Raw genomic sequence first — 15669 nt, 5'->3', positions numbered from 1 at the left:
GGTCGTTTGGCCCCTGAAGGAGTTGTGACTCAGGTTGAGAACCATTGCTTTAGAGGGACTTAGTGTCCTTATAAGCAGCTGTGCAAGAGATTGCTTCCTTGTGTTTACATTATGTGAGGTGGCTGTCTGCTAACCAGGAAGAAGGCCTTCTCCAGGACCCAAATGGCTCCCACTGTATGGTGATTTGAGACAGTAGCTGGGATTGACCAATGCAGTGTCTCAGATGACGTGGGACTGTCATGGGTGCTTCCCTGCAGGGGTCAGGTGTCAGCCTTAAGGTTCTAAACCTCCAGCAGGCTGCAAGGATTGTGTGATTTGGGTGTAAGTCTTAAATATATTATTACAGCCCCTCAGGTTGTTGTGGAATTCAAAAGGCTGGTGGTCACAGGTGCCAAAGCAGTGAAGGGGAGAGAAGATAGGACCAAGAAGAGTTGTCCTGAGTTCAGTCCAGCCCTTGCTTTGAACCTGGGAGACAGGACCGTTCACGTCCTGGGCGTCTTTGTTTTCTGCCCGTGAGAGGTGCTGAGTCTGTGCTTCACCTCCAGACACCTGCGTTCTGAGGACTACAGGGTACATTTCTGCCAGCACTCTACTACTGTTCGAGAGGCTTGCGGCCCACGTTACCTTTTCTTTCCACACGGCCCAGTGTCATTGTTCACATGGTAGGGAAGTACATTTTTCAGAAATATTTTCTTGTCATCAAATTTTAGACATAAAATGTTGTATTTTCAGCTATTACAGATTTTCCCTCTGTTGCTTAGAAACTGACAATGAGATGGTAGTTTGTATTTTTTTCTTACCAAACTCAGATGAAATGTATGTCTGTCTGCCATCAAAGATTCTCCTTGGTGTCTGTGAGCGCTTGTGTTTGGAGCTCCAGGTACAGGGCTTGTAGAAAGAACATATTACCATGTAAGTCTGCTTTCCCACATCATGGTTTCCTTACTACAGTGCATTAGGGCACATTGACTGTGCCTCTCCCACGTACACCTGCACACTAACACAGTATTTGTGGTTTTGCCTTCAAGAAACATTCAGTGTAATATGTGTATGTCTTCTGAAGTGAGTATTCTGGAGCAAAGTGAAGCTATATTGATTTTTGTTGTTTTCATTAGCATTAGCTTTGGTATGGTTGAGTAGAGAGAACCTATTTTCACATTCTACAGTTAAGGTATTCTAACTCACTGGTTTTGTTTTCATTTTTAAAACATAGGTTTTAAAAATGAGTAGTCACTGGTTTACAGTCAAATGAGTTGAAAGTGATGGGATTTTCTTTACGCCCTTAGCTCTCACACATGTATCTGTATCTTTAAGGCGGGGAACCTATGTTAACATGATTATCAGCTAAAGCCGGTGGGTTTCTGGTATATCCTGACCGAAATGCATTATCATGTTTATCATGTGCAGTAGTTACACTGCAGGAAGAATCCTCCGGGCTCTGCACATTAGTCCGTCCTTCCCACCAAGTCCATTCCGACAGGTCACATCTTTTTTTAATTTCCTTAATGCCATAAAGTATAGACCATCTTTTCATGTGCTTGTTGGCCATCTTTACTTAAAAAATGATTTTCACAATTTCATACACATACAATATGTAGCTGAATATTATGTTAAGGTGTGTTACTTTTGTTTACGTTGCATTTGTTTAACTCTGTGAAGCTGTTTTACTGTGCCTGTGTAAAACACCTGATGGTCTAATAAAGAGTTGAATGGCCAATAGCAAGGTAGGAGAAAGGATAGGCGGGGCTGGAAGGCAGAGAGAATATATAGAAAGAGAAATCTGGGAGGAGAGAGAGAAGAGGAAGGACCAGAGAAGGAGGAGGACCCACGGGCCAGCTGCCCAGCTACACAGCAAGCCATGGAGTAAGAGTAAGATTTGCAGAAGTAAGAGAATGGGAAAAGCCCAGAAGCAAACATAGGACAGTTTAAGGAGAACTGGCAAGAAACTAAGCCAATCCAAGGCCAGGCATTCATAATTAAGACTTTGCCTTTGTGTGTGGATTTATTTGGAAGCGGGCCCCCCAAAAGAGTTAAAATGAACAGCAATAATGTACTTTGGTCATATTTCCCTTCACCTTATTCCCCCTCCCTCCATTGAACCCATTCTTTTCCCCATAGTACATAGCTGCATGTACTTTCATGTGTTTTCTTGTGTGTCTTACTGCATTTAATTAGGTCTGCTGCATGTGCATGGGTATTAGGTTATTTAAGAATGAAGGCCGATTACCAGAGGCTACCCCATCAAGGAATTTGACTGTCCCCACCTGACCCCCAGTACCCATAACTGTCTTTATTTCCTCTGAGGGTGTGGGGACCCATGGCAGCATCTCCATGATGCAATGTTGGTGATCTTTTGCAGGTACCTACCACTATATATCACGGAAGACAACATTTCATATCATTCCTTCTCATTCTCTGACTCTTATATTCTTTTCTCCTCTGATTTCTGCTTGGTCCCTGGAGGGGATTGTGTGAGAGAGAGAGAGACAGAGAGAGAGACAGATAGACAGACAGAGAGAGAGACAGACAGACAGAGACGAAGGGAAAGGGGAGGGGGACTTGCTTAGGCCTTAGTGCATCACCCAGCTCCCAGTTCCTTGGCTTGTGGAGTTTTTTGGTCCTGTGTACTCCACAGCACTCGCAGGTTGCTGTGCGATTCTCTGTCATGCTATTACATCTACTCAGGGTTGTTACAGTACTTTCTAGAAACCACAAAGCTTTCCTTAATCCAAGTTGTTACCCACTTTCAAATGAAATGAGAAGATTTAAACCAAATTTCTCTGTGTCTGTGTCTGAGAGTTTCCTACCCTCTCCCTCTCGTTTCCTGTGTGCTGCCCCCCCCCCCCCAGTCTTAGTTACTTTTCTGTGGCTGTGACAAGAACAAAGGCAACTTAAAAAACAAAGCATTTCTTTGGGGCCTTGCTTACAGTTTCAGAGGGTGAGTCCCTGACCATCATGCTGGGGAGCATGGCAGCAGGCAGACATGGCGCTGGAACAGTAGCTGAGAGCTTCCATCTGATCCACAGGCATGAGGCAGAGAGAGCACACTGAATGGTGTGGGCTTATGAAACCTGAAGGCTCACCCCCAGTGACTTGTGTCCTCTAAGAAGGCCACACCTCCTAATCCTTCCCAGGACAATTCAACTGAGTAAGGATCAAACATTTAAATATATGAGGTTGTGGGGGCCAATCTCATTCAAACAACAACTCAATAGAAAGCCAAACTCTCTCAATAGAAACGTGTATATTACTTGAATCTTTTAAACATTTTTGCATGTGTACACATGTGTGTGCAAGTATACTCTCCCATGGGGTGCATGTCAAGGCAGGAGTTTGATGTTAGAATGTTTATTTTTCCTCAGTTACCTTTTCACTTTACTTATATGTCTTAGGGTTTCTACTGCTGTGAAGAAACACCATGGCCATGACAATGCATATAAAGGAAAGCATTTAATATGGTTATAGTTTCAGAGGTTCAGTACATTATCATCATGATAGGACATGGCTGCATGCAGGCAGACATGATGCTGGAGAAGGAGCTGAGAGTTCTACACCTTGATCCGTAGGCAATAGGAAGTGAACTATGACATTTAGCATAGCTTTAGCATAGGAGACCTCAAAGCTCACTCCCATAGTGACTCTTCCTCCAACAAGGCCTAATAGTGTCTCTCCCTTTGGGGGGCATGTTCTTTCAAACTACCACATTATAAAAATTTATTTTTACTTCATGTGTATGAGTGTTTCGTGTGTGTGTGTGTGTGTGTGTGTGTGTGTGTGTGTGTATGTACATGTGTACCGTGCTTGTGCAGTGCCTTCAGAGGCCAGAAGAGGGGATTGGATCTCTTGGAAACAGAGCTACAGGCAGTTGTGAACTGCCACTTGGGTGCTAGGAAGCAAACCTGGCTCCTCTTGAAGAGCAGTTTGTAGTCTTAACATCTGGGCCGTCCCTACAGCCCCACTGTACCTTTGTAAAGGCAGGGCTGTCCCAGAACCTGAAGTGTGCTGTTGTGACCGGACAGGCGGGACATGCGGCCGTGAGCCCTGGAGATGTGTTGTCTTTTCCTCCAGTGCTGGTGTTGCCGGCATGAATGTGTGCTGAATGTCTTTGGTGCAAGCTCCTCTAAACTTGTTTCTCTTCCCCTGCCCCTGACATCGAAATGTATAACTTTGTTTCTTTTTTTTTTCTTTTGTTACACCTCTCATCTCTAGACTGAAACTAAAATAGGAATGTGACTGCAATGATGTGCACAGTGTACTCTGACAAGGGTTTCATGTGTGGGATAATATTGAAAGGCTTCCATCACAGCTATCTGGGGTGTGTGGGAGAAGCCTTTCTGCTTAGTAATAAACAGATGCATGCATACATTGGAGCTGCCTGATTGCACTCTTCAGATCAGGACTGTACTCCATCCTGTAGAGGAAGCTCTGGAAATCAAGGAGTTCTACTAAAATCAGAACATTTATGACAGGGTGCCTTTCAGTATGAGTGGAGGTATGTTAGAATTGGTTTATTTTTTATGTTTATGAAAATGATAATATCCTAAGTAGAACATTTGACAATTCCTTTTCATGAAGTTCATTTCGAGGTCTTTCAAACTCATTTGCTTTTACTCTTAAGCAGACAGACCACTTATCTTTCTTAATATAGCTTGTTTCTCTTGCTTGTTTAAATAGCTTTTCTGTTCCTGGATATGGAAAAAGTAAGATTCATTCCACTCACATAACTTTTAACAAAGAACAACTATCTTTCAACTATTCAGTGGTGTCAAAAGTATAACAACTTTGAACCTCTACTTACTCAGTTAAGTATGTTATTTATTATCTTTAAGACAGCAGGAATCTTCCCCTATTTGATGGGTCAATGCTGTCACAAAGTATAGTCAGTCAAATTGAATTTTTTTAAAAGATTGACAAATTTAATTAACTCTGTAATTGCCAAAATTATTGCCCTTTATATAAAAATGACATAAACATTAAATCTGATGTTTCTATGAAAATTGTTTTACCCTTTCATTCCTTGAGCATATGAACTGTATTTATTTTATGGTCTGTTGAATGCAGGCTACTCTAGCAGGTGCACTCTATACTGGGTGCTGTACACAAGAAGCAATTCTTCTCCACAGTTCTGGACACGGGAGTCTCTGCTTCTTGGGTTGTAGGTGGGCATCCTCTCAGTGTTGAAATTGTACTGGAGACTGACCACATGGGTCAGCTTCACTAATGAACTTACTCTCCATGGAAGTTTTATAATGCACATCTCCTTCAAGTTCACAATAGTGATAACACTGTGAGGTCGAAAATGCACCGGCGCTGACATTGACCTGTCCTTGTCCACCATGCTGGCCCTGTCCTTGTACGCCATGCTGGACCTGTCCTTGTCCACCATGCTGGCCATGTGTAGAGAGGTTGATAATGCCCCAGCGCTGACACTGGACGTGTGCTTGTCCACCATGCTGGCCGGGTGTAGAGAGGTTGATGATGCCCCAGCGCTGACACTGGACCTTTCCTTGTCAGCCATGCTGGCTGTGTGTAGAGAGGTTGATAATGCACCAGCGCTGACACTGGACGTGTCCTTGTCCACCATGCCGGCCGGGTGTATTTGGCATCCATTTTGTTGGAGCCACTGTCTCTAATTAAAAATCTCAGAAAACACATCCACAGTCTATTCAAATTTGAGCCTGTTACTGGTTATTGGTTCCTGCCTCCTTGTGTTCACATAATGAGCTTCATGACATTGACCTTTTCATTTCTCTGGTCCTCTCTTCCACCATTTGGATGCAGCAGACAGCAGTAAGTAGTTGGTACAAATACATGGAACCAGATGCAAATGTTCTGAGAACTAGGCATGGTGGTCCACATTGTAATCCCAGCTCTCCGGGACCCGAAGCAGGACTGCCGGGTTTGGTCAGTCTGAGACACGTAGGATGTCTCTGTCTCCAAAAGAAGAAAGGAAGAGAAAAGAAAGAACCAAATGAAATTTTGTAAAAACCTACAATAGAGTTTTTGGAGTGACTATGTCTTTAATAAAGAGTTGGTGGCAGATGTTTTATCTACAGGCAGCATGTTTTAATCTCATTGTCCCTTATTAAAATTTTAAAGTAGAGATATTTAACTTTTTGGCTTCTCTGGGCCACATATAAATGTTATTTCAAGTTCTCCCATCTATGTTAGGAAATTGTAAGAATTAATATAATAAGAATTTCTAGAAAAATTTTACATAACTATATAACATCTTTGACTCTTGTGTGGGAAAATAGTAATGAAAGAAAATTACTCCCTTGAAATCTTTTGACTAAAGTTACTACCACAATCCTAAACAGGTTTTTTTTTTTTTGACTAAAAATTGTATTAAAAATACGTTCTCCATTAAAATGATGTAATCAAACTCTAATAAAAATATTAATTAATAATGAAGAAACAGAACAAATAATTGCTTATTAAAAGCAGCATTTATGAGCATTTTAGGATTTTATTGCTAGCTGCAGTTTTGTGTTTGGTAGATAAAGTTTAAAAAGGCTTTTTTATTATGTATTATTTTCAGGTAGAGTCTAAACATGTTTGATTAATTTTGATTGAAGGTTTTTAGCCAGTGCTTATAGTCCAGCCGTAATAATTGAACTGTAGTAATTGAATGCTTCACCCTTGAATATTTACATAGCATTTCCTGGTTTCCTGATGCATGTGCTGGAGTCACTTGGCCTGGAGCTCAGCAGAGGAGCAGCCAGCCCTGACCTTGCGATGAGAATGTGTCTCTCTCACTGTAGTCCTCTGTAAATACCCCAAGAGAGCAGTTTAAGTGAAGCTAATAAGTTCTAGTTTAAATGTAATTGATTAATTAACTAATTAATCAATTAATTTTGCCTTAGGTCTAGTCTCCCTATGTAGACCCAAGCTTGCCTGGAACTTTCAATCCTGTGTTCCTCAGAGAACATTAGATGCTTGTACCATAGTACCTAGATAATTTCTAGCTTAGTTTTGAAGATGGATATTATATTATTTTGAAAAACTTTTGTTTTCAATGAGTAGAAGTTGGGTGAATTTTCTCTGGTTCAGTGCGTTATTTCTGTTGCTTGTTTGTCTTTTCAGACAGAGTTTTCAGGTAACCCAGTCTGACCTCAAACTCATTGAGTAGGTGGGTGAGGGTGACTTGAGTCCTCCTGCCTCTACCTCCCGAGTGCTGGGATTCCAGTGGCACACCAGCAGATCCAGTTTATGTGGTGGTGGGATCCAACCCACATGCTAGGCAAGCCCTCCACCAACTGAGCTTCAGCTCCAACCTCTCTCGGTTCCTTCTTCCTTTCTTTCATTCTTTAAAGATTTATTTTTATTTATGTATGTGTGTCCATGTGTGGGTATGTATACATGTGTGCAGATGCTCATGTGGTCAGAAAAAGGCATTAGATATCCTGGAGCTGGAGTTGCAGGTGGTTGTGCATCGCCTGCCTTCAGTGTAGGGAACTGAACTGGAATAAACACTCCTAACCTTGGGTCCATCTCTCTAGTCCCATGTTTAGATAATTTCTATATTTTTTTTTTTTTAGATTTAACAACCCTTGAGCTGCTGTTGTTATAAACCCTAAAACTTACTTTGAAAAAAATGTTTTACTAATGATATTTGTGCAAAATTAAAGACTATGTCTTCTTGTCAAGTACTTGTGGAAGCTCTTGCAAGTGAAAAATATTTTATTAAGTAATGTTAGCTTTTCTGAGGATTTCATTTATTGTTGCAGTGTAACATATAGAAATCACTTTTAAGTGAGTTAGTGCTTTTATCCCCTTAATTTTAATTATTTAAATTTTTATTTTAAGAATTGAAACTTACATGCAATTTGTAAGAATTAATTTAGGGGGCTGGAGAGATGGCTCAGCGGTTAAGAGCACTGGCTGATCTTCCAGAGAACCTGGGTTCAATTCCCAGCACCCACATGGCAGCTTACAGCTGTGTGTAGCTCCAATTCCAGGGAATCTGGCCCCTTCACAGACATACATGAACACAGAACACCAATATGCATAAAATAAAAATACATCTTAAAAAAGAAAAGAATTTCAAGAGATTTGATGTCCCTTCACCTAGTTTCATCAACAGTAACTATTTGCAAAACGGTAAGTTAATAGTATGATCAGGATAATGAGATAATCAGGAGTTTCAGAAATTCCGTTACCTGGTAATGTTTATAGTGCTTAGTATATCAACTGCCCCAGTCCCAAAACTCTGTAACCATTAGTTTTTCTCCATTTCTATAATTTCAAGAATGTTACATCTGGAACAATTAGGAGGCTGAGCCAGGAGGATTATAAGGCCAGCTTGGGCTCCCTAGAGATAACTTAAGATGTATAGTGTCTTCCTGTAGCAGTTTGCTTGCTCCAAAGTGACTGTGTGAGGGCGATACAGTTACAGCTGCCCCTCTTGTCTGACACTGTTACATTTGTTTTCTAGCCTCTTAGAGTTTCAGTTCACCTGTGCCTTTAGTGTGGAGTGCGTTTCTTGTAGGCAGCATACAGTTGGGTTATGTGTTTTAATCTACTCTGCTGGACTGGTCTTTTAATTGATATATTTATTTACGTTCAGTCAAATTATTGATTGTTAAAGTTTGGGATTCAAGTTCCATGTTGTTTACTTCTGTTCCAACCTGGGATGTGATTCATCCCTCTATCCCATGTACCCTTGTTATTAAGGAGCCTCACCTTACCTACCAGGGATTTGTTCCGAGATTGACAACTGCCTCCACCCCCACCCCTACCTCCACTCCCCAACAGTGCACGTGTGAAACCACAGAAAGCATGAAGCACACATTGCTACTGACAATACTTCTTAATTCAAAACTTGAGAATTTTTTTTATTTCTGGAATCTTCTGCACTATATTTTTGGAACTCAGATAACTAAAACAGAAATGTAAAAACAAACTGGTGATGAGGGAGGTAATACATATTTCTTGGCAAAAAAAATGTGACTTCAAAATTGTACTTGAAAGTATATGCATATTACTGTGTATGTGTATGCTTGTCTGTGTGTGGGACCAAGTGTCTGCTGGCAAACAGAAGCCTTGAGCCTTTCTCTCGACTTACTAAAGACCTTGCTGACCAGTTCTTAGCAGTCAAACCTCTTATCAGTTCACAGCTCTCCTCCCTTTTCTTACTCTTGATCTAGTTGGAATGACTTTAACTTGTGCAAGTAGCTCCTAGCTTTCAGTTATTCTTTTTTTTTTGTTTTTTTTTGTTTTTTTTTGTTTTTTTCGAGACAGGGTTTCTCTGTGTAGCTTTGTGCCTTTCCTGGGACTCACTTGGTAGCCCAGGCTGGCCTCGAACTCACAGAGATCCGCCTGCCTCTGCCTCCCGAGTGCTGGGATTAAAGGCATGAGCCACCACTGCCTGGCCTCAGTTATTCTTATTATATGTCTTATTAAAATCTAGTCATCATTTCTTCTCTTTGAGCAACTGTCAGAATTTCTGTGGAGATTGGCTATGAATTAATAGCAGTATTATTTATCATAATGAGAAAAAATCAACCTTTCCATGTTGATTGTACAATGTTTTAAATTGCCTCAATAGTAGAATTCTGCAGTAAATTATTATTATTGTTGTTTTAAAATTTTATTTGTGTATGTGCAAAGATGTCAACCTTCAGTCACATTCGTTAGGAGAACGTCTTCCACGTCTGGCTTTCTAGTGAGCCCCGTGGATGACTGTGTCTCTCTAGTGCTGGGATTACAAGTGCGTGCCATCATGTCCAGCTTCTTCTCTGGGTACTGGAGATGGCCCTTCTGCTTACAAGACAGGCACTTTGTGGACTGAGCCATCTCTCCAGCCTCTTACTGTAGATGTTTTCACAGGAAAAGTTTCTTTGGCGGTGTAATGTCTTGGCTGTTCAAAGTCTCACCTAATCTTGGGGTTGAATTATTTTTTTCACAGGATGATGGTCTAGAAGACAACGAGAAGAATTTCTATGAATCTGATGATGAAGAGAAGGAAAAGAGTGACAAGAAGAGGCCATATATTATGGATCCAGACCATAGACTCTTAATTAGAAACACAAAGCCTTTGCTTCAGAGCAGGAATGCAGCGGTATGTTGAGACTAGGAAAGAACTGTTTTACAGATTCAAAAAACCAAACAATTGAAAGTATGTGCAGTCAGTACTGAGCATGTGACTGTTCTTACAGCAGACACATGTTATGGGTAGCTGGGAACATGTGAGATATAACATAAAGCTTTAGAGACCTAAATCTGTATTCTAAATGTTTTTTAGCTTTCTTTGTTTCTAGACATGCAAAATCAGGGTTTGATGAGCATGCCTAGCTTGATAGTCCAATGGACTCATCTGCTTTTTTCTGGTTGTGTTAACTGGCTTGTTTAAAGACACAAACTCACTTTGTTTGGGAATTGATTGATTTGTATTAGGCCTTATGTAAGGATGTAGGTGTGTCTGTCAGGTTTCTTGTCATAGCTGAGAATAGCAGATAGGATGATTTTCCCTAATGTTAAATCTGCCTGATGAAGTTCTTAAGAGACTATATCATATCATAACATTGGCTAGGAATGTAGCTTGGTGATGGGGTGCATGTCTTCTATGTCTGAGGCCTCCAGCACTGGGGTAAAATGCCCCATGGTAATAAGCTTAATTGGAATTGTTAGTAATTAAAAATCATCTTTGAGTCTCACAGACTTTTGCTTATTTGTTTGATATATTTTGTTTTAAATGACCATAAACTTTAGACAAATACATATTAAGAAATGTAGGCCATGACAACCAGGTAATACATTATAGTATCTTGGTCTCCTCATTCAAGAATCAGCTTTATGCCTTAGTGCATTTATTCAGATCTTTTTCATCTGTATAAATAGATATATTCACAAATGCTGATTTACAAATGCTGGTATGTATGTATTAATGCTAACCAAAAAAGTTATATTTTATAGAGTTTTTAGAATTATTTGCAGAATGTTCATCTGGGTTTTTTTTTTTTTAAGATTTAGTTGTTTAATTTTATGTGTGTGTTTTCTGTTTATATGATGTGCACCACATGCATGCCTGTACACCCACAGAGTTGAGAAGAGGTTGTCAAATCCCCAGGAACTGGAGTTGTAGATGATAGTGAGCCACCATCCCCTGTAAGACCAATAAATGCTCCTAACCACTGAGCCGTTGCTCCAGACCATGACCGCTGCCTTTAAGTATGATTGAATTCATTGCTTTTTACCCTGTGTTTTCTGTTGGCTGTTACAGTTAAAGGCTAGACAGGTTGAAGTTAAACATATACCCAAATTTGTTTTAATTAAGAAGATAATGAATTATTTTCTTCAAATATAAGGAACTACACTGACTCCTTTCTTTTCTGCACTTGTTGAGAATTTAGCCTTTAGAAGTTTGTGTACTTAGCAGTTAGCAGAAGTTTTTATGTTACTACTAATAATGTGATTCCAAGTCATTATTCAAAAGCCCAGTCATAGAAAAACATGAATTCCTTGATACTGTTCATACGTGCTTGTGGTTTAGTGTGCCTGGTCTTCTTAGGAGCTGCCACTCACTGTCTAAGGCATTACTAACTCACGGTTAGCTTCAGTTTGTCTTGGGAGTCGGTTCTCAGATTCAGATGCTTGCTGACAATGCCAGATATTGAGTCCTAGGGTACTTGGTTGTTTCTGTGCTTATTTGGGGTCCCTGCTTCTTTGCTAGTGCACCAAATAGGCTGCCACGGTTCTGAGTATATTGTGTTACCTTGCTTTGTACAAATTTAAATGAAGCCTGACTTTTGAAGAATTACAAAGATTAAAAGACAACAGTCTTATTTTTGCGAGGGTAGTTGCTTCTATCTTCAGTCCCAGCACTTAGGAGGTAGAGGCAGGTGGATCTCTGTGAGTTAGAAGCCAGAGTGGACTCCATAGGGAGTTTCAGGCCAGCTGAGACTACATAGGGAGACCCTGTCTCAAAACAAAGAAACATAGCTGGGTGGTGGTGGTGCATTCCTTTAACCCCAGCACTCTGTGAGTTCAAGGCCAGGCTGGTTTACATAGAAAGTTCCAGGACAGCCAAGGCTACACAGAGAAACCCTGTCTCAAAAAACAACAACAACAAAACAAAGGAACACACACTTGTTCTGAAGTTTGAAAGGGAATTTTGGGAATGTTTTCAGAAAGCTTGATGGGTCAGGGTTAAGAAGAGCGCGCAGTATGGGATGCTTTGGTTAGGAGCAAGTGTTGTGCCCTGGAGAAGGCCTGTTGACTGGGTTCTTCTAGCCAGTCTGGATTTTGGGGTGGTGAGAGTTCCCCTAGTGGCTTTTTACAAATTGGCCTTCAGGTTTCAGATGTGGTGTTAAGGAAACCTTAAGCTGTTGTTTTTTATAGATAATGAGGCCAAAGGGAGGTAGGTCATTTAGTTCTTTCGGATTTGGGATCAACTTGACTAATATATTCAAAAGATGTCATACCAAGTGAAAGCTGTGTCTTAACACATAGAAAATACAGTTTTCCTTCTTGTATATGGGTTTGGGTGTCTTGTACTTTATCAATGCAAGTGAGGAAATGAAATATTATTATTCTAGAATTCCCAGGTTCTATCTGAAAGCCATAAAGCCAACTTACTATTTTTTTTTTAATATTACAAAGAACAGTATATTCAGGACCCCATAACTTTTTTTTTTTAAAGATGATTTTTGTTTATAAAGAATGTCTTTAGCCCAAGCACCTTAGTGTGTGGAGTGCCGTCTAGACATGGCTAAAACTCTTGCCCTGTACTGTTCTGAACTTGGGGGACGGAGCAGAACTAACTTAGTGTTTATTTGTCTTCTGAACCATTCGTCGATGTCTCAACAGTCCACATGCTAATCAGGTACTTCAGTGGTGAGGAGTCACTTCTTGAATCTGAATGTAGAGGCATGTGAGAGAAACATGGTACTGATTTGTTTCAAGAACAGTCTGTTCCCCTTACCATGGCTCTGGACTGCTGTGAGACCAGCTTTAAAGTGGCGCTCTTAAGAAGTCAGAGTGCTGCAAATATCTTGTTATTACATTTTGAATCACTTCCCTTTATTTCAGACAACTTGTTGCTGCTATGCCCCCACCCCCCAGAGTCTGGCATGGTTTAGAAGTCGGGCTCGCCTCTCTTTAGACTGGGCAGCAGCAGCAGCGCTCAGGTGGACAGCATGCAGGGCTTTTTGTTTTTGGTTTCCCCCAATGCTATTGTCACCATGGGCAGTTAGTTCATTTATGTCATTTGCTTTTCCCAGGATGTGTTAGTTTCCTGTCTCTGCTGTACAGATTGCCACAATCTAGGTGGAAGAAAAGGACAGGGGTTTATTACATTCCAGACAGCCCGGAGCCTGAAGTCAGGTGTAAATAGGCTGAACCCCTCTCTCTCAGGATCTGAGGGAGACATCGTCTCTTTCCTCACCTGAAGGCGGTTGTGGTGATCTTTGCATTTCTAGGCTTACATATGAGTCGCTCACTTCTCTGCTTTCATCTTGGACATTGCCTTTTTTCGGGTTCTTGTAAGGACACATACCAAATTTGGGGCCCCTTCTACTCAAAATGGTCCTGTCTGACACGGCTCACATCCTTAATGACATCAGCTAGTATTCTGCTCTCAAATACAGGTACTTTTTGAAGACAGGAAGTACTTTGGGGAAAGTGACTTCCACTCCACAAAGGCTTGGACATTGGATTTCACTTCACAGGAATTCTGAAGGTGTTCAGTGGAGACAAGCGCGGTGTGAGGGTGCATCCTGACACTGTCACTTAGCTGCTCACTGTGCTCTTGCGTCTCTTCTTGCAGGTGGTTATGGCTGTTGCTCAGCTCTACTGGCACATTTCACCCAAGTCAGAGGCTGGCGTTATTTCTAAATCCCTCGTGCGCTTGCTGCGTAGCAATAGGTAGGTCATGGTTTTCTGTGTGCTCTTTTCTTTTGTGTTCTCTCAGATGCAGTGTTGGAGCAAATGCAGTCCGTCTTCTGAGCCTGGGATATATAGTTGACTACTTCATAAATAAGGTCTCATACTTAATGGGTTATTATAAAATGATATCATCTTAATGAAAAAAAATGGAAGTTTTTAGCTTCAAGTCCAGAGAGATTAATTATGTTGCGACATAGAGCGTGCATTTTACTTTGTTGGGGATGGCAATCTTGCTGTTTTGAAGTTTTAGTTATTCTGAAATCACTGAAACCTCTACTGAAGTGTTCTCAGCTAGCTTTGCTCAGTGTGTTGAATCTGACCTCAGAGCAGTGGTTCCCAACCTTCCTAACGCTCAATCCTTTAGTACAGTTCTTCCTCATGTGGTGACTCCCAACCATAAAATTATTTTTGTTACTACTTCATAACAGTAATTTTGTTATTGTTGTGAATCACAGTGTAAATATCCGTGTTTTCCAATGGTCTTAGGTGACCCTCTGAAAGGGTTGTTTGGCCCTCAGCGGGGTCACGACCCATAGGTTAAGAACCATTCTCTTAGACTAATACAGAGACCATGTCATGTTGCCTGTGGCAGAGCCCTGCTTCACATAAAATTGGAATGTTCAATCACTAGTTTCTTCAGTTTTAAAAAGAACTATGTATTTTTGTTGTTTTGATTTTGTGTGTGTGTGTGTGTGTGTGTGTGTGTGTGTGTGTGTGTGAATGTATGAGCGATGGTATATGCATGTGTGTTAGTAGGGCTGTATGTGTGTGTGATTTGTGTGCACGTGTGTTCCTGGGGCATATGGAGACCAGAGGAGGATGTCTGCTATTCTGCTCTGACTTTATGCCAGATTCCCTGACACAGGTCTCTTATTAACTGGTAGGCTGGTGGCTGCAAGCTCTGGGGGGCCTGCTGCCTCCCCTCCCGTCACGGCCTTGGAGTTACGGCTCCCAGGCGTCCCTCTCAGCCTCAGGGCTGGGGATTTGAACCGTCTTCATGTCTGCACAGCAAGCCCTGCTGTTTGCAAATCCTCTCCTTAACCCCCAAGGTAGCTACTAGAAAATAATTACTCCTTTAATAAGCCCTGGGCTCTTTCGTTTCCTGTATGATAGCTAGAACATGCCACCTTTTAAAACTTCCCTTCGTATAATTCAGGAGTTCAGATCAGCAATCTCAAACAAACAAACAAAAACTTAAAAAGAGTTGTCATGAGTTCTTTCATTAGAGTTTTAAAGTTAGCATTAGGCTTTTTATGTTTAAAAACGTCATCCATTTTTCTGTTGGTCAGTGTGCCCTAGACATTTCACAGTGCTAGCTGTTCGATTGAATTGTTTTCTTTCCTTTAGAGCACACCTGCACGAACCGGGATGGGAAGGTGTGTGCTGATCTGTCCCTCACTCCTAGGGGTCCACAGTCCCAGCCCTTGCTCATCGACGCTGTCTGAGAAACAAATCAGAAGCGGTTTCATTCAGTGCTGCTCTCCTTCACTTGATCTCTACCCATTTTTTGTTACCAACTCAGCAATGTTTCTTTTCATTGGATAGTCCAAATGGTACTAGTATGATCTGGAATGGTTCTTTGATATAAGGTCCTTACCAGATTAATGTGAATTTAATACCAGATTTTGTACCTTTGGTAAATATTAGGACTTAGGGATAGCATAATAGGCCTTCGTTTTGACACTGTGGAGCCTCTGGTAAGGATTTGAGTTAGCACTGTGATCACCTTTCCTTCAAGTGTGCAAAGCAGCAGTATTGGCCTTGTCATTTAGAGGTGCAGTA

General features: G+C 41.1%; 1 protein-coding gene across 1 annotated transcript in view; it reads left to right on the top strand.

The window, feature by feature from the left end:
* Ap3b1 (adaptor related protein complex 3 subunit beta 1) overlaps positions 1-15669 on the top strand; it is a 213997-nt gene that overhangs the window by 76764 nt on the left and 121564 nt on the right. The window contains exons 8-9 of the mRNA XM_059276349.1: positions 9911-10063; positions 13769-13866. Of these exons, the coding sequence (XP_059132332.1) occupies positions 9911-10063; positions 13769-13866 (251 nt within the window). The remainder of the gene's footprint in view (positions 1-9910; positions 10064-13768; positions 13867-15669) is intronic.

This window comes from Peromyscus eremicus, chromosome 11 (genome assembly GCF_949786415.1).
Source record: "Peromyscus eremicus chromosome 11, PerEre_H2_v1, whole genome shotgun sequence".
In the NCBI taxonomy this organism is placed as follows: Eukaryota; Metazoa; Chordata; class Mammalia; order Rodentia; family Cricetidae; genus Peromyscus; species Peromyscus eremicus.
Note: the sequence above shows the minus strand (reverse complement) of the source record. Positions and strands in the feature narration are given on the sequence as shown.